General features: G+C 37.1%; 1 protein-coding gene across 3 annotated transcripts in view; it reads right to left on the reverse strand.

Moving 5' to 3' along the window:
* Positions 1-21,479, reverse strand: part of ALCAM (activated leukocyte cell adhesion molecule) — a 213,613-nt gene that overhangs the window by 39,390 nt on the left and 152,744 nt on the right. For all 3 annotated transcript variants that reach the window (XM_070454949.1, XM_070454947.1, XM_070454948.1), the window contains exons 3-8: positions 19,264-19,483; positions 12,950-13,014; positions 11,493-11,580; positions 10,850-11,032; positions 5,497-5,624; positions 3,700-3,832 (exon numbers count right to left, since the gene is read on the reverse strand). In XM_070454949.1, coding sequence (XP_070311050.1) covers positions 3,700-3,832; positions 5,497-5,624; positions 10,850-11,032; positions 11,493-11,580; positions 12,950-13,014; positions 19,264-19,483 — 817 coding nt within the window. The remainder of the gene's footprint in view (positions 1-3,699; positions 3,833-5,496; positions 5,625-10,849; positions 11,033-11,492; positions 11,581-12,949; positions 13,015-19,263; positions 19,484-21,479) is intronic.

Genomic DNA, 21,479 nt, shown 5'->3' on the forward strand with positions numbered 1-21,479 from the left:
GTAAAATCTTTATTTACTTGCAATGTTGGTAGCTCAGCTGGTAAAGAATCCACCTGCAATGCAGGAGACCCTGGGAGAATTCCCTGGAGGACGGATAGGCTACCCACTCTAGTATTCTTGGGCTCCCCTGGTGGCTCAGCTGGTAAAGAATCTGCCTGCAATGCAGGAGACCCGGGTTCGATCCTGGGTTGGGAAGATCCCCTGGAGAAGGGAATGGCTACCCACTCCAGTATTCTAGGCTGGACAATTCCATGGACTGGATAGCCTATGGGGTACCAAAGAGTCGACAGGACTGAGCAACTTTCACTTTCTTCACTACTTTAGCTTTTAAAGAGCAATATAGGCTTTAAAGCCCAGTGTTAGAGCCTACCTTTCAAAACCTAAATGTATTTAAATCAAATCTAATTAAATTGCACTGAAATTCAATTAAACTGTTGCATGCTTTTTTTTTTTGTTTTAAACCACGGCTGACCACTGAGTTATTATGCAGCTGCAGCCAAGCCTTTTGCCTAATCCTTCTGCTCTCTCTCCCTTTCTGCTTGATATCCAGGTGATAAAATGAGAGTTCTCTTTCTTTAGGTTCTGAGTAGCTAGTATCTCTTAAACATAACCACACTGTACCATCTCTAAGCACTGGATTATTGGTTACTGGTCCAAAGATCTCATGAGCAATGATTACAGAAAGTTATTCCACAGGCAATTCTATCTACTGGTTATATTCCCTCACTTCATTTCTTTTTCCCTATGGAGCAAACTGGATAAATGATCCCAGAACAGAATACTTTTCAGAGAAAAAGTAGCACAGTTGTTATCGTGAAAAGTTGCTGCTTTCTCTCTAACTTGCCCCCGATGCCAGACACACTCTGATCTGTTCAACATGAAAACGAACAAACAGAGAAGTAGCTTGGTTGTGAATCTTAATATTCAACCGTCACCACCTGCTCTCCAGGGTGTGTGCCCAACATGAGACTCAAAAGCAACCGTCTGGTTCCTCTATTCCCCAGAGTACTGCCTTACATCTCCTTCAGAGTTTTAACTCCTCTCCTACATGTTTCCCAAGCATTATGGGTAAAGTGAAAGATTTAGAAACATTTTCTCAGAACAGTTTCTAACATCTCTTTCCATTTTGAAACAAAGAAACACTCATAATGAATGGGATTGTAATGAATCATGTCTAGAGAAACCTTACTGTAATGGATCACAGCTAGAGGTGTTGTTGGGTACAAAGGACTTATTAAAAATTTTGATCTATATCTCCAAGCAAAACTGACATTTGCCCAAAGAACGCTGTGAATTCTAGTGTCACCAGGGAGAAGTTCAAATTAGTTTCCCATTTCTACAACGCACTGGGTACATCAGTAGTATAGACAGTCAGGAATTACAAAAAAAAAGAATTGAAATAAAGGTCTATTTTCTATATATATTTATTATTTTCAATCTACTGGAATACATGTAACTTTGGGAGCACCTGGAATATAAAAAAGAGTTAAAAAATATGTTTAGGGTGATTTTGGTTATGTTTCCAGAAAATTTCTGTCCTTCTGTACAGAGACCATTAAAAAACTCTTGGTGGTATCTTACCTCCTCTTCCAAAGTTGAGTCTATTCACCTTTGTGTTGCTTGGGTTGAGGGATTAAGAGTACTCTGTAAATTAAAAGATACTTAATCTATACTTTTATAGGCCAAATGAAAACCTTTTAAACTTCAAGAATACTCTAATATTTTCTTAAAATGTAAAACAATTTGTTACTTTAAGCTGTATGTGTTGTTGTTATTGTTTAGTTGATAAGTTGTATCTGACTCTTTGCGACCCCATGGACTACAGAATGCTAGGCTCCCCTGTCCTTCACCATCTCCCAGAGTTTGCTCAGATTCATGTCCATTGAGTTGTGATGCTATCTAAACATCTCATGCTCTGCTGCACCCTTCTTTTGCTTTCAATCTTTCCCAGCATCAGGGTCTTTTCCAGTGAGTTGGATCTTTGCATCAGGTGGCCAAAGTATTGCAACTTCAGCTTCAGCATTGGTCCTTCCAATGAATATTCAGGGTTGATTTCTTTTAGGTTTGACTGATTGGATCTCCTTGCAGTCCAAGGGACTCTCAAGAGTCTTCTTAAGCAACCCAATTCAAAAGAATCAATTCTTTGGCACTCAGCCATTTTTATGGTCCAACTCTCACATCCATATATGACTACTGGAAAAACTATAGCTTTGACTATACAGACCTTTGTCTGCAAAGTAACGTTTCTGCTTTTTAGTAGGCTGTCTAGGTTTGTCAAAGCTTTTCTTCCAAGGAGCCAGCATCTTTTAATTTCATGGCTGCAGTCACCATCTGAGGTGATTTGTAGTCCAAGAAATAAAGTCTGTCACTGTTTCCATTGTTTCCCCATCTATTTGCCAAGAAGTGATAGGACTGGGTGCCATGATTTTCATTTTTTGAATGTTGAGTTTTAAGCCAGCTTTTTCACTCTCCTGTTTCACTTTCATCAAGAGGCTCTTTAGTTCTTCCTCACTTTCTGCCATCAGAGTGGTAACATCTGCGTATCTGAGGTTGTTGATATTTCTCCCAGCAATCTTGATTCCAGCTTGTGATTCACCCAGTGCAGCCTTTTGCATGATGTACTCTGCATATAAGTTAAATAAGCAGGCTGACAATATACAGCCTTGATGTATTCCTTTCCCAATTGGGAACCAGTTCATTGTTTTATGTCCAGGTCTAAGTGTTGCTTCTTGACCTGCATACAGGTTTCTCAGCAGGCAGGTAAAGTAGTCTGGTATTCCCATCTCTTTAAGAATTTTTCACAGTTTGTTGTGATCTACGCAGTCAAAGGCTTTAGCATAGTCAGTGAAGCAGAAGTAGATGCTTTTTCTGGAATTCCCTTGTTTTCTCTATGATCCAACGAATGCTGGCAACTTGATCTCTGGTTCCTCTGCCTTTTCTAAGATCAGCTTGTAAACCTGTAAGTTCTCAGTTCACACACTGCTGATGCCTTTCTTGAAGGATACTGAGCAGAATCATTTGAAATGAGCACAGCTGTGTGGTAGTTTGAACTTACACATAAGAGCTATACAAAAAAGTTCTTAATGACTGGGATAACCACAATGGTGTGGTATCATTCACCTAGAGCCAAACATCCTGAAGTGAAGTCAAGTGGACCTTATGAAGCATTGCTCCAAACAAAGCTAGTGGAGGTGATGGAATTCCAGCTGAACTATTTCAAATCTTAAAAGATAATGCTATTAAAGTGCTGCACTCAACATGTCAGCAAATTTGGAAAGCTCAGTAGTGGCCACAGGACTGGAAAAGGTCAGTTTTCATTCCAATCCCAAAGAGAGCAACGCCAAAGAATATTACAAAAAAGATGCACATGAATATTTTGTTAATACCACAAACTGAAGACATTTAGATAGAAGACAGAGGTTTATCACTCCCAACAGTTACAATTATTAGATCCGTTCAAGATTTTAACACTGTAGGGCAAATCTAATATTGTAGGGCAAAGGGTAACATCAGATGTACAGATGTTACCACTGTAATGGCAGGACCAAATTTAGGTTCACTCTGATGGTCTCTAGTACATCTATTGAAATCACATTATTTAAGAAAAATAGAGCGCGATTTATTCGAAAAGACAGCAGAGTTAGACTATGAGAAAAGGCCTTTCAAGTGAGGTTAGTAAAGAAGAATAAATTGACTTACAGTGAACTGTGATGGCTGCTGAAGCAATCATGCTTTTTTTGTCTACCAGGGAGCATTTATAGTCTCCTGTTGCATTGCGTTTCACATCTGTCAGTGTGTAAGTATTTGAACTTCTAATTCCTTCAGGCTGTCCCTTTTGATAGAGGCAAAAACGTCAGGTGATTATACTTGGTAGCTACAATAAGAACAGTTGTATTTGTTGATAAAAATGACATTTTTCTCAGATAAGAAAAAAAGGAATATGTTTCTTTGATTGGAAAAATGATATTAGATTTTGTATGATCTGAATTCTGGGAAAATAATTGATAATCTGATTCTAAGGAAATTGAGAAGGTAATTTACATTGTATTGATGGCATATATTTTGACATTATGGCTTGTGTTAAAGTAAAATTTAAAAAATAGCTAATATTTAATTTTACATTTATCTCTTGATTTGACAGAAAGATTTGAGGGAGCTTAAAAGAAAATATAACATATATTCAAATTAAAGAAAGAAAGCAAGGAGGGAGAAAAGGAAGGAAGGAAGAGAGGAGAAAATAAATTTTTAAAAGAAAAAAGAACTAGGAACTAAGAATTAAAAAATATATTTTGAGTATTAGGAGTATATATTAACAAAAGACATAGTGACTGATAAAACTAAGACACAAATTTGGCTCTGTAATCCCTGAAAATCAAGGTAGAAACGTAATTAGTTTCAAATTTTCATTTGCATATCAGACAAAAACACTATGTTAATTTATTAGGATACATAGAATCTTCTGTCAACATTTAAGTATAACAGTGAAAGTGAAAAGTGTTTAGTCTCTCTGTTGTGTCCAACTCTTTGAGATCCCAGGGACTGTAGGCTATCAGGGTCCTCTGCCTGAAGAATACTAGAGTGGGTTGATATTCCCTTCTCCAGGGGATCTTGACCCAGGAATTGAACCTGGGTCTCCTGCATTGCACGCAGACTCTTTTCATCTGAGCCACTAGGGAGCTGCTTAAAGTAAAAAGAAACCGCTAATACTGGCCTCTGAGCATCAGTGGCTGACAGCCTAAGGCATTACTGAACAATGCAGTGGGCGGTGTCATGAGCAGACTCCTGCCGTAAACACAGTAAGAGCTGCACATGACTTCTCCCAAAGGAATGTTCTGTCAAACACAAACCTGAGAAGGCTGTGGGAGAGCCAGCAAGTGTCCTCAGACGTAGCTCTCGTCTAGTCTGCCTCCTCAACACTATGACATCTAGAACACAGCCAAATTATCCTCTGGACATCACTTCTTTCAGTTCCAGTACTGATAAAAGTTAAGAAAGTGGCCCTTCATGACCATGTATGATGGCAAGATATAGCCCACTGCTTTCCTCTATCAAGCTAAATATAATGGGCAACACAAGTGTCCCTATATTGGGAATTCAGGGACATGTTGAGGAACACCCTCTGTGTGGATTTAGAATCCAGAGCAAACCATTTGCTATCATCATTCTACATTTCATATTTGTCTGCTTAAGAAGAGCAGATTCTTACAGTTTATTTGGATAATGAAACTTTGGGTTTCTACCATGATGGTTTCCTATGATCAGCTCTTCTCCTTTTTGTCTCTGATTCCACTTAACACTGAATAAAAAAAGGCAAAGGCACCGGCATATGCCAAAAAACTTTTAAAGGACATTCCACAGGTTTCCGTTGTCTCCAAGAATAACATCCTTTCTCACTTAAGCGGCCCAAGAACATACAATTCTTAATGTCAGCCAGCTGCCAAACAACAGGACAGAATGATAGCAGTCTAGCTCAAGTAAAAATCCTGAATCACTTACTGGCAAGTAAAACAAAAACTCCTCAGGAGGAGGGTTACCATTTCCCAGGCATTTAAGAGTGATATTGTCCCCTTCTTTGATGGCATTTTTTGATGGCAGCACTTGGATTGTCACCTGCTCTGTAGGATCTGCAAGAGTCACAAACACAAGTTAACCATTTCATCAAGCACCAAATTACTTTGTACATATAATGTAAGTGACTAAATTATACACAATTTTCTCAAGAAGCTAGTAATGGTAATTACTTAAACGTATCTTTTTATAGAAGGACTGAAGTTAATAGCTACTTGCTATAACAAGTACTAATCTTGGTTAGAGCAAACTACAGAGAAGCTCTGTTAACATAAAAATCAATTTCTTCTTAGCAAAATGTCTTTACCTGAAATAGGAATGACCATAATTATTTTATGTGTAAAAGACCAGTAGGAACAATCTCATTGTATAATCTCATTATAAGGACATTTAACTATATTACACATATCTTACAGTTTGGAAAGATTGCTAGAAAAAGAGCTAAAACTATCAGGCATGCCCACACTCATATTACACAAAAATATCTTATATTAAATAAAAAGGGACATAAGCCAAATAATATCAGGAAGATTTTTGGTATGCAGGAGAGCAGATTTGCTTTGAGAAAGATGAATCCCATGAACAGAGGGAGACCCTTAATAAAATACAATCAACAGAACTGTGAATGTTTTGTAATTCTTTTCTGTTCATTGGAGCCAAGATGCAACTTAAAATTCCATTTTGGTCATTTTTACGGAGAAAATAGGGCTAAAGGGTATTCTTTGGTCAAGGCTACTGCTCAACAGTAGAATGCTAAAGGAATTAAAAGCTGGATGCACAGTGGACCATATCTACCCAACAGGAAATCAAAGGAGGTGGTGTTGGCAGTTATAAATGACCCACTTTCTAATATATTCACTTGTTATGTAGCTGGTAATACAATAAACAATGAATTTTGAAATCATATAATGTAAAGGTTTATTTTAGAGAGCCTTTTCCACAAGGCTTAATAACTACTGAGGCATGTGTCTATATTTCCAAACTGGCAGCACTAAAAATAATCCATCTATGAAGACTTACTTTGCTATTAGCTAATAAAGTGAGATGAATAAGTGGTAGACTTTAAAGCTGTTTTTTCTTCTATCTCTTGCAATCACTTACTTGTCTTGCTAAGATTAAAGGCAGGAAAAAAAACAAAAAGAAACCCAGAAGGGTTGTTATAGATTGCCTCTGACTTTTTTTCATGCTTGGGCATTTCTGAATATTTGCCTAGAAGGTTCTGAGGCTAAAGAGTAATTGACTTAATATACTTCTTCATTTTTCTGAATTTGCCTGAGGTAGTTCCCTGACCAGTTCTCAGTGCAGTGGGAAAGTAAATAAAGTTTGTCCCCTGCTGGCCTTCCGCCTCTAGGCCTCCCTCACTCATTCACATGGCCCTTCTCTGCCTGGTTTGGTCTGTCTCACATCACTGCAGCACGTCTCTGACCAAAGCTGACACCAGAACAGCTAGGAATCATAATCGATCTGACTTTCTGCTTTATTTTAACCCTGCTTCTCTGTATCCCTTCTTCAACAGGCTCTGCTCTGTACTGGAGAGTTTGATCTAGACTGAGATCAGGGGGTTAATGCAACACGTTGGAGTTCTAACAGTGGCTTTCTGAATGCCCACTAATGTGCGTCCAACAAAATTAATGATCTCATACTCTCCCTTTGACTTTGAATTTTACTCTATTAGTAAATCATCAGTCTGCCAGTTACTCCAGCTTTCTCCTTTGCCCTCTCTTATCCACTCAGTCACCCAATCTTAATGACTAATCCTTATATTCTGCATTTGATTCTTCCCTTCTATTCTCCCAACACTTCCCTTGTAAAGGCTCTAATTAATCTACATCTGAAACATTGCCACTAAACGTCATTTAGTTCCTCACTGTAAGCCTTTTTCTTTTCTGCATCTTTATACATATTTTCTCTAAATCAGTTTTGGAAATAGTGCTTTGACTATTACAATGATATTTTAAAGTCTTCATGCATTCCTGGAGAAGGCAATGGCACCCCACTCCAGTGCTCTTGCCTGGAAAATCCCATGGACAGAGGAGGCTGGTAGGCTGCAGTCCATGGGGTCGCTAAGAGTCGGACACAACTGAGCGACTTCATTTTCACACTTCCCTTTCATGCATTGGAGAAGGAAATAGCAACCCACTCTAGTGTTCTTGCCTGGAGAATCCCAGGGACGGTGGAGCCTGGTGGGCTGCCATCTATGGGGTCACACAGAGTCGGACACGACTGAAGCGACTTGGCAGCAGCAGCAGCAGCATGCATTCCCCAAAACCAAAGATTGAAATAAAAATTTCTTAATCTGGTATCCATAACTGCTTTGAACTTACTTTGGGTAAGAATCATATATCTCACTACTCCATAAATACCCCTACATAATAACCAAAAGGGTCTACTCAGTTTTTCTTTTTCTCATCTCTCCATTTACCTTATGTTCATTCATTTGGTTAATACTTGTTTAGTTCAAGTACAAAGTGCTGGAGTTACAAAGTTGAAAACAGCAATTCCCTGCCCTAAGTGAACTCTCAGTTTATTTATGATGATGTCAAATTTATAAATTAAGACTGTAACAATATTAAAACTGCCTAAGATGCATAAGCATAGCAATCATTGGTAGCTTATAGATTCACCAGATGAGGAAGCTTCCAGTAGGAGTTGGCCCCAGAGCTAGGTTTTGAAAAATAAGATGTTTGCTGGATAATAAAGATGACAGCATGACAGCATATGAATAGGAATGTACACAGTATTCTACAGGAGGAATCTGGAAAATAGAACAGATTAGAGAAGGCAGTGAAGTGGTGAAGGTTGGAAAAGGAAAGGACCACGGCTATAGGAGACTCAAGGCATTTTGAAATTGAGAATGTAAAGATTACCCTGAACGATCTGGGGAGTTGCTGAAGAGTTTTCATCACAGCAGTAACATGTTCACATTTGTGTTTTAGAAAGATATGTCTGGCAGCAGCTTGCAGGGCAGTTTCGGGTGAATAGAGAGGAAAACTATTTTTGAAGCTGTTACAGAAATACCAGCAATGAGGAATGGTGGCATAATCTTAGGCAGCGTCAAAAGGCACAATTAGATACACACAGATGAAAGAGGTATACTGTGAATCAGATATACACAGATGAAAGAGGTAGGTTCTATAAAACTTTTCAGGTGAATTGATCACATTTCTTTTTCTTGAATGTATACTTCTGTACTTTTCATTTAGCTCCTCCTTCTCTTCTCTGAAGTCATCCTGGAGCAATGAAAATCGCTCAGTGGTATCCAGCTCTTTGCGACCCCATGGACTATACAGTACATGGAGTTCTCCAGGCCAGAATACTGGAGTGAGTAGCCGTTCCTGTCTCCAGCGCATCTTCCCAACCCAGGGATATAACCGAGGTCTCCTGCATCGCAGTACCAGCTGAGCCACCAGGGAAGCCCATGAATACTGGCACGGGCAGCCTATCCCTTCTCCAGTGGATCCTCCTGCGGCAGGAGTCAAACCGGGGTCTCATGCCTACTGGATGAGCAACTCCAGAGCCAGGCCCAGTAGTCTGTATTCTACCAAGTCCTTCGGGGATTCTGACGCACACTGAGTCTGGGGATCACCGCTCATGGACACCTGAACTTTGAGGTCTCTTCACTGGGTCTCTGTGGCAGTTACAGCTGCAACCTTGCACTGACGATTTCCCTCCGATGCACGTATCTTCTCTATTGGAGAAACCCCTTGAATGTCAGGACGATGTCTTAAACGCCTTGGGGTCTTCCCTTTGAAGGCCAGCACTGCATACACTGTGCCTTCTCAAAAGCTCTGCCAAATGTGTTCCACACAGCCAGCCACAGTAAAATCATTTCCTTCTTATTCATCCAAGGACTTTCCTGCCCATCTATTTCTCCATGCCTGATATTCACATATATTCTATCCTTCCTAAGCCAATTTTCCAATCCTTTTCACTCATCTTGATGTTCTTTCCTATCTTGTACTTCTGTGCTTACACCAAGATAGTTTATTTCCAATTGAATATCTCTGAATAGAGTTCTGCTTCCACATACAGAAATAATAGTTTGATTTTAGATAAGCTGTACATGATGAAATCCTCTCAATCCTTGCCTTTAAATCAAGTTGAAACTTGTTTACAAAGTTTAAGGCAAAACATCTCATGATGGTTAGAGCAAGTGGAATTTCAGTTTTGCTCTTTATATAAGATTCTGCACTTTATGGAACCCAAATAGAAATGTAGCTGAGATAAAACTCTTTGAAGGTTTAATGGGCATTTCTACCCTTTCTCTCAAATAGTTATAGAAGTATCAGGTTATTCTACAACATATGACAGTATTATGGGAATTTCTAATTCATTAAAAATAGTAAAATATTCTGTATCATTCCCTGAAATATATCTTGTTTATATGCTTATTAGGTAAAAATGATAATAGTACTTACTAACAAGCATTTAATGTGCTACATGTTGTGCTATTTTAGATTTTTAATTTCACTGAATCTCCATAACACCACCATGAGTTAAGTATTATATTTGTCCTATTTCAAAATATGAAAACAGACAAAGTAGTTAAGCTTCTTTTCTAGAAATACATAGTAACTAACAGTAATAAAACTGGATTGCCAGCATCTTTGCTCTAAATCATATTATCTTGACTTCCATCTTACAGGAAGGAACACAGCATTGGAGAAAAGGATTCTAATCCAGTTGCTAAAGCTAACTTAGGGCAAGTCTCTGGGTCTCATTTTGCTGTTAAATAAAATAATGGACTTAGATCAGATGATCAAGAAAGTTCCTTTGTAGTCTAATATTCCAGGTTTTAAAATCTGTGGTGTAAAGTTAAACAAAATACCTTGGAATTCAACATTCTATCTAACGTATGCAATTGATTGCACTATTAAAATATTTCTCTTTATTAAAATGGAAATTCCATATCTAGAAAACCAATCAGTCATAAGTCTCTATTCATCTGTCATTCATTCAGAAAACCATCAGGTGGCATTCCGAACTCCTACAAAGTCCATGACTATGTGCCAGGGTGGAGAATTAACAGAAGAAATCAGACTAAGTTAGAGAATACAGAGGAGATGATTATAAATAACAAAGTAGAGACTGAAAGCTATCATAAGATGGGTGAGCATTTATTCTACAGGTCTTGCAAAGAGGAAGATATTACTTAGGTACTATGGAATAGGGATGGGAGTTTGGAAATAGATTCCAAAGAGCTTTTGAATTGGGACTTAAAATAACACTGGAACATTTTTTCTAATACATTAAAGTTGTATAATTGTATTGAGTTACTTACAGTAAATATCAAAAACTGCTTGTTCAGAGTAAACTGTTTTCTGGCCAGACGGTCCATAATATGTCACAGAGCAGGTGAATGGCATTTGTATGTCAGCCTTGGATGTCTTGTACTCCAGGGATGAAGTCATGGTATAGAGCTGAGTTACTGGGTCCATTTGCTTTCTAAAAATTATGACCACCGCTGAAGAAAATAAAGAACACTAATGGTAGGATCTTTCATCGGAAAATCACAGCCCTTAATTAACTGTCATAGCAACTTTGAGAAGTGGTTTTGTCCTTCTTACTGCATTTAACAGGAGGGAAAATTGACATGTAGTGAGGTAGACGTCTTTTCAAAAGCATGAATCAGAGACATGGACAGAAATAGAATCCTGGGAATTTTATCTCCCACTCACTTTAATTAACTTCTAGAACATGCCATATACAGAAATAATTTTCTCTGCTCTTGATTCTTCTGCACAAGGTCTAAAATGAAGTTTTAAAAAATCCCTTACTGATTTAATGGATACTTAAGTAACAAAGAATATAGAGTCATAAATCAAGAGAGGGCAATGCATTTAGGCTCAGGATAGTCTAAAGAATGCTTAGACAAGAGAAAGGCAAAACAGGTCACCTGGATTTATTGCCCACTTCTTACCCACCTCCTTCAAGAGGCTGCAGAACTTTTCCATTCCTGTACCACGTGATGTTGCCATCTGGATAACTGTCTTTTGAAATGCACTCACCCAACTGCAATATAGAGAGGAAATATTACAACCTTGGTTTCATCAGGGGTTGTCCATTTGAAAGCCCCAGACTCCTCAAGGGATGCAGAGTTCCTCCAATGATTTCCTGACCCATTCATTTTATAAGTCCCAACTAAGGACTGAATGAATGCACTCTTACATAAAAACAATGTCTTGTGTTTAAAATTATAGTCTTGCCCATTTTAAAATGCGCAGTAGATGCTGCCACCATTAATAAAATCACATTCATTTAAAAGCATTACCCAATTCATTTTAACAGTATTCACTTTTAACATTAACTAAATAACATAACTGCATTAACGTTGGCTATTACCATGGTTGACAGATCTGCATTTGAAAGAATCATTAACGGTGTTAAAACGAGGCTGCCTCTCCAGCTTCATGCTACGTTTCAGCTGACATGTACTTACCATGAACTGCAATCCTTACCACTGCACTTCACATGTGTTTGTAATATGTGTGTGTGTCTGTGCATGCATGTGCATGCTCAGCCATGTGCAATTCTTTGCAACCCTATGGACTGTAGCCCGTCAGGCTCCTCTGTCCATGGGATTCTCCAGGCAAGAGTACTGGAAATGGAATAGATTGTCATTTCCTACTCCAGTTTTAAATATTTAATGTTTATCAAATAATATTATGCAGTCAACTTTAATCTGATTCAAAGAAATTTGAACTTGCTTTTTCCTACAATAAAAGAAATTTGGGCTATTTTAATTAGTGAAAGTGAGATTATGAATCAAGTGATATGCTCACATATGGAACTCCAGTTTTGTCCTTCCTTCAAATCTCCGCTAATATGATTGTACAAATCTGATCTTATCCCTTTTCTTCAACTTTTCAATGGTTTATCAGTAAGATAGAGACCAAACATTATACATGATAGAAGGTTTGTCATAATCCAGCCTCTCTTAACTCTCGAGATTCACCTCTTACTGGACTGTCTTGCCCACTGGCTGAGCACCCCAAATTCCAGCAGTGCAAATAATATGCTTCCCAACCATGCCATTTCCTTTCACATGGTATTATTTCATATTGTTGGAAAGCCTTTTCTGTCTGTGCTGTGCAGAAAATGTACTCATCTGCCATGACTTCATTAAACATTCAGTTCATTCAAACAAGAAAGACTTACGCTTTTTTAAAAAAGAAACTCTCATCTCTTTCTCCTCCCTTCAGAAATAACCACGCCTTCCTCTATGTCTCCTTTCTACCTTGTGCAGACTTTCTGACTGGTATCTGGAACACTGTCAACTCCACAGAGCAAAGTCTATCTTATTTGTCCTGGCATCTGAGGACAAGAAAAGGCATTCAACAATAGGCTAAGGAAAGGCAATCAATCAAAAACAAGTTCTTACCTTTTTAAGCTGGTCTGTCTCAAGAAATGGGGCTTTGCTTACAATTTCAGGTTTAGATGGTTGCTCTAAAGTTAAACAGAGAAATATTTTAAGTGCACATGGAAGAAGAAAATGAATATTTGTGATTTGGTTTACAGAAAAATAATTTACTCAAAGTAGAAAAAGAAGCAACACAATAAAATTTTCCCATATAATCTCTAATTAAGAAATCTGGTTAGCTACCCATTCCAGATATTTGCTTTATTACATTAAATATTATTTTAAATACTTATTACTCCAGTGAATAAAATATTGGTAACATTTTCTGGATGCTTTATAAACAGTGAGTATGGTTTAGATGGTAACAGAGGTTAATGTATTAAAGAGGATATATTATCTGCAGTTGATTACCATGTGCACTTTCTACTTACCAATAATTTCCAACTCTTTAGATGAAAACTAGAGTTCACATGAATTTGAATCACAGGGGCACTTATTTAAAATGCAGATTTCTGAGCTCTACCAGGCCAACTGAATCATAATATCTAGGGGAAATCCTGTAAACCTACTTTTAAAACAAGTTCCATTGGGTATTTTGGGGCACAGTATAGTTTAAAAATCACTGCTCTAAAATCAAGGGAAATATATAGTGGTTAAGGGATGTAGAAGCTCAAGTTTCCTATTATCTTAAACCTTGTCTTTTAAGTGAAGTTATATTATGAAACTATAAATGTGAGAAAATCTTTCAAATTTGGAACCTAAGATAATGGACAGAGGCATTTTCAATGTAGGAAGCTCTATAAGCATATATTCTAATAGAGGCTTTGGGAAAAACTGATTACAAATTGGATCAACATGGTATTATTTAAACTTATTTTATTCTAGCCTTTAGTTTTCTATCATTGATGGATTTTTAAACTTATTAATTAGCTTTAACAATTAGTCTATAGAAAATGGATATTTTCTCACATTGTCATTGATTTTTGTTAGTGTCATGGAAAAATATTCTATTCTCAAATAAATAGACAAAGACAACCAACTATCTTTTCTTCCATAATCTCACTGTCTATCATCACTGTAGTTTTACTACCAAACTAAACTCGCTTTTCTATTATTATTATTCAGTTTGGAATTCAGTTATGACACATATTACCTAACCAGACCATTATAGGGAACATGAAAGAAGACAAAAAGTCTTTGAAACAGCAAAATGGGTATCACCAAGATTCCAGGCAAAAATAATGTAATCTTCTTCAAGTTAGTACCCAGAGTTAATTTTCCCTTTGCAATTATTTTATATTAGAAATTAGAACAATGAATAATAATAGTGAATTTGCCTATGTGTTGAACTTGCACTTCAATTATAGAAGGCCTATTTACTATTAACTCTAGAAATATAATTTTCTTGATATAGCTTCCTGAAGAGCAATTATCTATATTCTAAATGCACAAATTGAAAAGAAAATATAAGAAAGATTAAAAAGTAAAAGAAAGACAGAAAAATAGAAAAGAATAAAAACAATTACATTAACACAAATAACAAGTGATCTGGCTACCTGACTGCTAAGAATGTGACCAAAAATTATGAAAAACTGAAAAAATACTCAAAATAAATAGCAATTTCTGGGAAATATGTAGCCTTCTACACATCAGCAAGTCTTAATTTTGTCACTATTTTAAAATAAAATCATTAATGTTCATAATTACAACTTGAGTTATTGATAAAACCTTAAATTATGTTCAGAATCCAATGTTTTATGGCAAATGTCCAATGCCTTTGTGATAGGGCTGCATCCAAAATATTTAAACAGAATGAAAATCTTGGGGTTTGAGTAAGTGAAAGTTCTCTGGGAACTAAAGTCAGCTACTCAGTGACACCTCTCTCAGAGTTCAAAAGAGGTAAGATATTAAATTAATTTATGTGGTTGATTAAAAGTCAAGTTTAACAAGAAAAAAACAGCAAAATAGTTTTGTTTCCTCTTCAGTTACTATCTATGCCTGGAATATATATATAGATTTGAAAAGATCTTCTAAAAAATTAGATTTTTAATAGAAAGTGCAGGTGGGCAGTTTTGTTAGGTTGCACTAATGTCTAGTTCATGAAAATCAGATGACAACTCGGTTAGACACATATTTCCTCTAATGTAGAATGTATTCCTCTACTGTAATTTATAAACTCTGTATAACTGTTAATACTGGTATGGTCAAATTGTTGGTCTTTTCCACATGTCCATGTGCGCTTGTTTCCATAAACACTCTCTAAAATTTATTATTTCAATAAAAGAAAGCTGCAGCAAACCCAGGGAAACCTGATGAAAGGATACTTAAAATTTAGTTCTCTTTGTACAGTTGTTCATTTTTCTATTTAGAAGAGAGAGTCATATTGAATATTGAGAAAGTAAGGCTAATACCAATTGCATTTCTTTAAGTTATTTTCTCAAACTTTTGTTTCAAACATTTCATATTAAATACATATTTTGCAGGTAACTTTCTCTCATATCAGCGTGTAACAATCGATGAGTGTCAGTTAGAGGACCATAAAAGAGGATGTGTACTATTTTAGCAAAATTGCATATTGATTCCAAAGTGATTAAAAAAGCTTTATGTGAATTACATCTTAATATGATTCATGGATTCATAACTAAGTATAGAATTGAAAGGAAAAGTCATGTCACAAATTTATTAGCATTATTAAAATAATTTTGTCAAGGGTTTCACAGCCAGGTGAGGATGAAGCGATGAACACAAAACTGCTCTACATCACCCACAATGCACTTGTTATTCTCAAAAGCCACACAGAGGACAGCTCAATTTGGCATGGGAAGAGGGCAAGAGGCAGGTGTACTGGCTACAGTGAGTCAAGGATGCTTCTCTCTGTATTTTCTCAACAATCACTCTTGATCTACTTTAAGTAATCATTATAAACATGAAATTATAGTTTATTTTCCTTATGAGATGGGAAGAGGTTTTTTTTTTTTTTTTTACGTTTAAAGGATCAAAATGAACTATACAGGGTAGACCTTATTTGTTGAAAGGGTTATTTTCTGCTTCTTTCATTAAAAAAAAAGAAGTGGCTTGCAGTTGAATAATTTTCACAGGGAGGGTTTGAGGAGGGATGCTCAGTTCCAATAAATATTGAGCAGTGTCCAAATAAAAGCTCTAAAATAACACTGTGATGTCAACCATTACTAGGAGTAGAGTTGGCTGGTCCAGGTAGATACCAGACTCCAAGTCACAGAAATAATCTTCCTTTTAACACCACACACACCAGTGCCAAAGATTAGGCTGGATTGTGATTTTCAAAGGCTTTTTAGTGCTCAAGCCCTTCTTTCATTTTTTTTCCCCTGAATAAAATATCATGAAAAAACTTTGAAACACTGAGTGACTAGAATTCTAGTTAATCAAGTAGAAGCTGCTCCTCACTTTCCTCAGCCTTATTCATTAGCTCCTCAAGAGAATCCTAGGAACAGAGTGGGAAAACTCACTTACAGAGGAGAGACTCGCACCCCTTGCCCTGACTGGGGAAGTCACTTGTCCAAGGTCAGAAATTTGTAGCAGATCTAACAAAGCTGGATGTCCTGATGACCAGTTCAGTGATTTTCCTATTATACTGCTGACAGCCATTCAGCCATTTGGCTCTCTGGGCACGCATTCAACCTCTAAGACTTTTGCACAATCACAACAATGAATCTTTGGGAGAACTTTTAAAGGTTTGCTCTTGCTAAGGGATAGTTTTATTAACTTCAAATGTACATTAAACGCAAAGAGTCTGATTTTAGTGCCATTTTAACTACCAAACAAACAAAAGTGCCTTATTAGTGGTGACAAAGCACGAGACTTATTTTGGATCTGGTCTGCTTTACTGGCATGATTTCTTGCATGAGAGATATAGCTTAGAACTGAATAAACAAACCTTCATCAGAGTAATAAAGTCATCACTCATGGCCTCTAGTTTGAACGAAAACAGTTTGACTTTGCCTACAAGGCGGACATTCTGCAGCAAGCTGATTTGGGATTAGCTCACGTTAACCATACTCATTCTGTGGTACACAATGCATGTTGCTAGGTGACTCGACAGAAGGAAACAGAGGGCTGATTGATGAGCCTAGTAACTCTTAAGTGACTGCAATATATACATGCACAGAATGAAAGCCTCCATGTCACAGCTGCTATTTGCTTCACAAATAACGATCCAAAGTAAATTCATTATTTTTTAAAAAAGCAAAGTCCCTATATGCTCTTGCAGACTCTTTATCATGAGCTGTGCTGTTTATTTAATTGGACTTGGAGGGTCCCACAGTTTCTAGTATAAAACCCCATTTTCAAAAATGTATAACTCATCTATTTAAATTCTCCCTGGCCCAGAGCCTGGAATGCAAATTCTGTTTCTGAGAATCACTTTGTTTTCAACAACATTCAAAAGAGAAGGGGGTAGGTAGTGGGTGCTGATGGTATGCAGGGTGTGAGATTGTTTTTACAATCATAGATATCCCTTACAAATTTTATTGAATTAAGCCAACTGAACTTCTGGGCATTTAAAAAATTATATTCTAAAATTTGTATTCTGAAAATGGAACAACCTGGATTTTCTCAACTTTCTTGTTTCTTTCTCAACTGTCTCTTCTTTCTCAACTGTCTTGATATTTGGTAATTTTAACACAATAACAAGAAATGTGACAATGACATCAATACACATAACCTTTAGAGTGATGTGACTTAATCTTTACCTACTGCAGTACATTCCTGTATACTTATATTTACGACATCATGGCCTAATTAAAAGATTTTGGATGCTCTCTTTAGAAAAAGTGTTCCTAGCAGTGCAAAATTCATCTTCCTAATAACATAAAAGTGAAATAAAAGGAAAGAAAAAAATACATGGAACTTTGGCAAATACAGGATGGAGATTATTTGGGGTGTTTACCAGAAGGGGGCATAACTGAGAAACACGTGGTACTAGGTTTGATCCATAAAATAATTGAGTTGAGTTGATGGTTTCTGGAAAGTGCCTTCTAAGCTGAAAGGTAATCAGCTGAAACATGTAATATGCTTTTACACGGTTCTTCTGGAGAACAAAGGCTTCTTTGATAGTACAAGCACTCTTTGAATCCTTGTTGTGAGCCCAAAGGAGCTTTGAAGTCCATATAAATGCTTAAGGGACCGTCCTACTTAGTTGCATGGGCTATTACAAGAGAAACAGGAAAAACCCAAGGTTACTTGCTGTAATAGCAAGGCCCTCTGGGTTTCTTTCTTCCCTGTTTATTTTAACAATTTCTAGGTGCTGTCAAGTTACCAGAAAACTGGAAAAAACTAAAAAGTGAGACCTTCTTCCCTAATTAAAAAAGACTGGCATTCTGAAACCTTTGAGACCTATTTTTCTCCCTGTAATTTCTAAGATATTATGATGTAATGAAGGCGGGATATTTTATTTAAATATTAAAAGATAAAACATTTTAATTAGAACTTCTCAAGTCATTTATTTGCAGAGCTATTTGCACCCTCACATTAACTACATATTATCATTAGCCAAAGTAACCTACAGTAATTATTCCAAGCTTCTTTACAACTTTCTCTTCTTCCAATCCTACTCTACTTTCCCCACCCCCCAATGGATTCCACATATACCACATACACCACATAAAGAAGTGGTGAACTTCTTTATTTTAGGGCAATTCTCTAAACCACTTGAACACTCTCAGAACGTAAATCAACAAGCATTAAGTGCTTAAGGTCAGAATGTGTGTGTGTACACACATATACATAAACATATACAGAAAACTTACGTCTCCTGCTTGCATTTTGTTATTGTTATACATCAAAATAGCAATTTTATATGGTTTAGCCTAATGCATATTTATGGATGCATTGATATGCATGAATATGTATATCAAAAATGTTCAAATTTTTCCATAACTTTGTAGAGAAAATCCCGATGAACTTTCTGGCCAACCCAATATGATGTATCTATGTATTAGTATCTATCACATAACATTTATTTGTGCATGTCAGTGAAAGTAAAACTTCATAGGCTAGTTTTTATTTAACAGCACTTTGTATCACAGGAAATTTTATCCAACAAAATAACAGAATATTCTTTTATTCCCTCACTGCAAATAAAATGATATTCTGCTTCTTTGCTAGATAAAATTCTTATCTGAATTTCAGGTTTTTGTTTTTCTCACTGACACCATGCATGAGCAGAACGAAGCTCTCAAGAAGTCCTCTTACATGATACCTGCTGTGGAGACACCACAGAGAGTTCAGCCTTCTTTCTAAAGAACATTTTCTAGGACCGATCATCAATCCCACTTAGCAGTTACACTCGGACTACTTACTGAAAACCTTGACTACTGTAGGAGCCTCAAACACGTCGTCCTCAGTTACTAGCATGCACACAAATCTCTTTTCATCACTGATCCTTGCATTACTGATAGAGAGAGTGTAGTTTTCTGAGAGGCTCAATCTGTCTTTGTATTCTGGTACATCATCGTACTGCACACTTTTCTTTGTGGAGGACCTGAAGGCAATAAATACTGGGGAGCCATCGGGCTTTTCCTAAAAGTTAAAGTAACAATACATTAACAAACAGGCATATTTAGACGTTTCAGAATTACAGTCAGAGCAACAAAATTTTCTTGGCCATGTTATTCCATCAAAATTTGTAGTTCTGTCCAAGAAGAGTAATTTTGGATATGAATTTGGTTACAAAGGATCACTCTTCATAAGGGAAAAGCTTTAAGTTCTTTTACAGGCATCAGTAAGTATACAAACATGAAAGGATGGAGCTTAAGGGATCCCATCTTTTCTTGCATCTGAAGGACAGAATTGGTATCTGTTTTGAAATTGACAAGGGTTGGCCTTATGTCTAATATAAAAGAAAAATAGGTGAAAACAAACGTGTTTTCTGTTATGTTACAAAAGGATTTTCAGCTAACTATCACAGTATAATACACTTGAGCTGCAAACACTCATTTAGAAATCCTAAGCAATTATCTTTAGCATGCTCGTTACTTTAATCTGTATACTTTATGTGCCCACACTTTTCAGTTTCAGTCAGAACTGACAGAGCTGACTTTTACATATAACATAGTTTAATGAATCTTCATGGAGGAACAGTATATTTGCCCTTGCAAAAGGATCATGTCCACTAAAGCAATACAATCCAATTAATCACTGAAACCCATGGTTTTGCTATCTGAGTCATAAAACTTAGCTCAGAGGGTTTTCATACAAAAACTTATTATCAAAATAAAATATAATCTGGCATATACACTTATGCCAAGAGCACTGAGACATACAATTCATTTCTTCCTTTGCTCTCACAAACATTCTCTTAATAACAACAATCTAAAATAAGGGCCAATCTCTCTTCTACTTGGGGCTTCCCAGGTGGCACTAGTGGTAAAGAATCTGCCTGCAATGCAGGAGCTACAGGAGATGTGGGTTCCATCCCTGGGTGGGAATATCCCTTGGAGGAGGGCATGGCAACCCACTCCAGCATTCTTGCCTGGAGAATCCCATGGACAGCGGAGTCTGGTGGGCTATAGTCCATGGGGTTGCAAAGTATTGGACACGACAGAGCAACTGAACACACATGTGTGTACTCTCCTCTACTAACCTCACAAGGTCTTGAAGAAAATAAAATATAATAAAACATTTTAAAGTGTATGACAAATTTCAAGGTGTTAAGAGAAGTAACATTTAAAAAATTATTTACTACTGTTATGAACTCAAGGCTTGAGACCCTCCCAAAGTTGTATGTCTAAGCCCTAACCCCCAGGGTGGGCCTTTAAGAGATGATCTGGTTTAGAAGAGGTCTTGGGGATGGTACCCTCATGATGGAATTAGCGCCCTTATAAGAAGAGGAAGACGCATGAGCACTTCCTCTCAACGAAAACACAAAGAAGAGGTCCTGTGAGCGCATAGCAAGTGGCCGGTGTTGGCAAGTCGGGAATAGAGCCCCCTTCAAGAACTGAATCGGCTGGCACCTTGATTTTGGACTGCTCAGCCTCCAGAACTCTGAGAAATAAGCATCTGTTTATTTAAACTCCCAGTCTGCGGTAGTTTGTTATTGTAGTCCAAGATGACTAAGACAATTACAAAGCTAAAACTGGAGTCCAAAAGGCTCAGTTGGTTGAATATGTGAATACATCAGTAACAGAGTCTCCTTAAATCTTTTAATATTGCTACAGGTTTACAGCGCAAACCTTGTACTAAATCCTTCCTTCATTGAGAAAAACATGTTAGACCAGTATCTTAAATTTCTATAGTTGTTCACTCATGCAAGAAATGACAGTTATTACATTTTGAGCACTTAACTATAAACCAGGGGACTTTCTTCGGGCTTCCCGTGCACTAATGGATGTAATATTCATAACAACCCTGTAAATTACACATAATACTGGCCTCATTTATAGACAATGGAGACAGAGGTTGGTTAAATAACTGGTCCAGGGCCCCAGCCCGTGTATCTCAGCAGGGCCAAGACTGGAGCTTCACCGCCTGGCTCCATTATGACTACATTATATCACTCTTGACAGCCTCAGATGCT

This window comes from Odocoileus virginianus, chromosome 25 (assembly GCF_023699985.2).
Source record: "Odocoileus virginianus isolate 20LAN1187 ecotype Illinois chromosome 25, Ovbor_1.2, whole genome shotgun sequence".
Classification (NCBI taxonomy): Eukaryota; Metazoa; Chordata; class Mammalia; order Artiodactyla; family Cervidae; genus Odocoileus; species Odocoileus virginianus.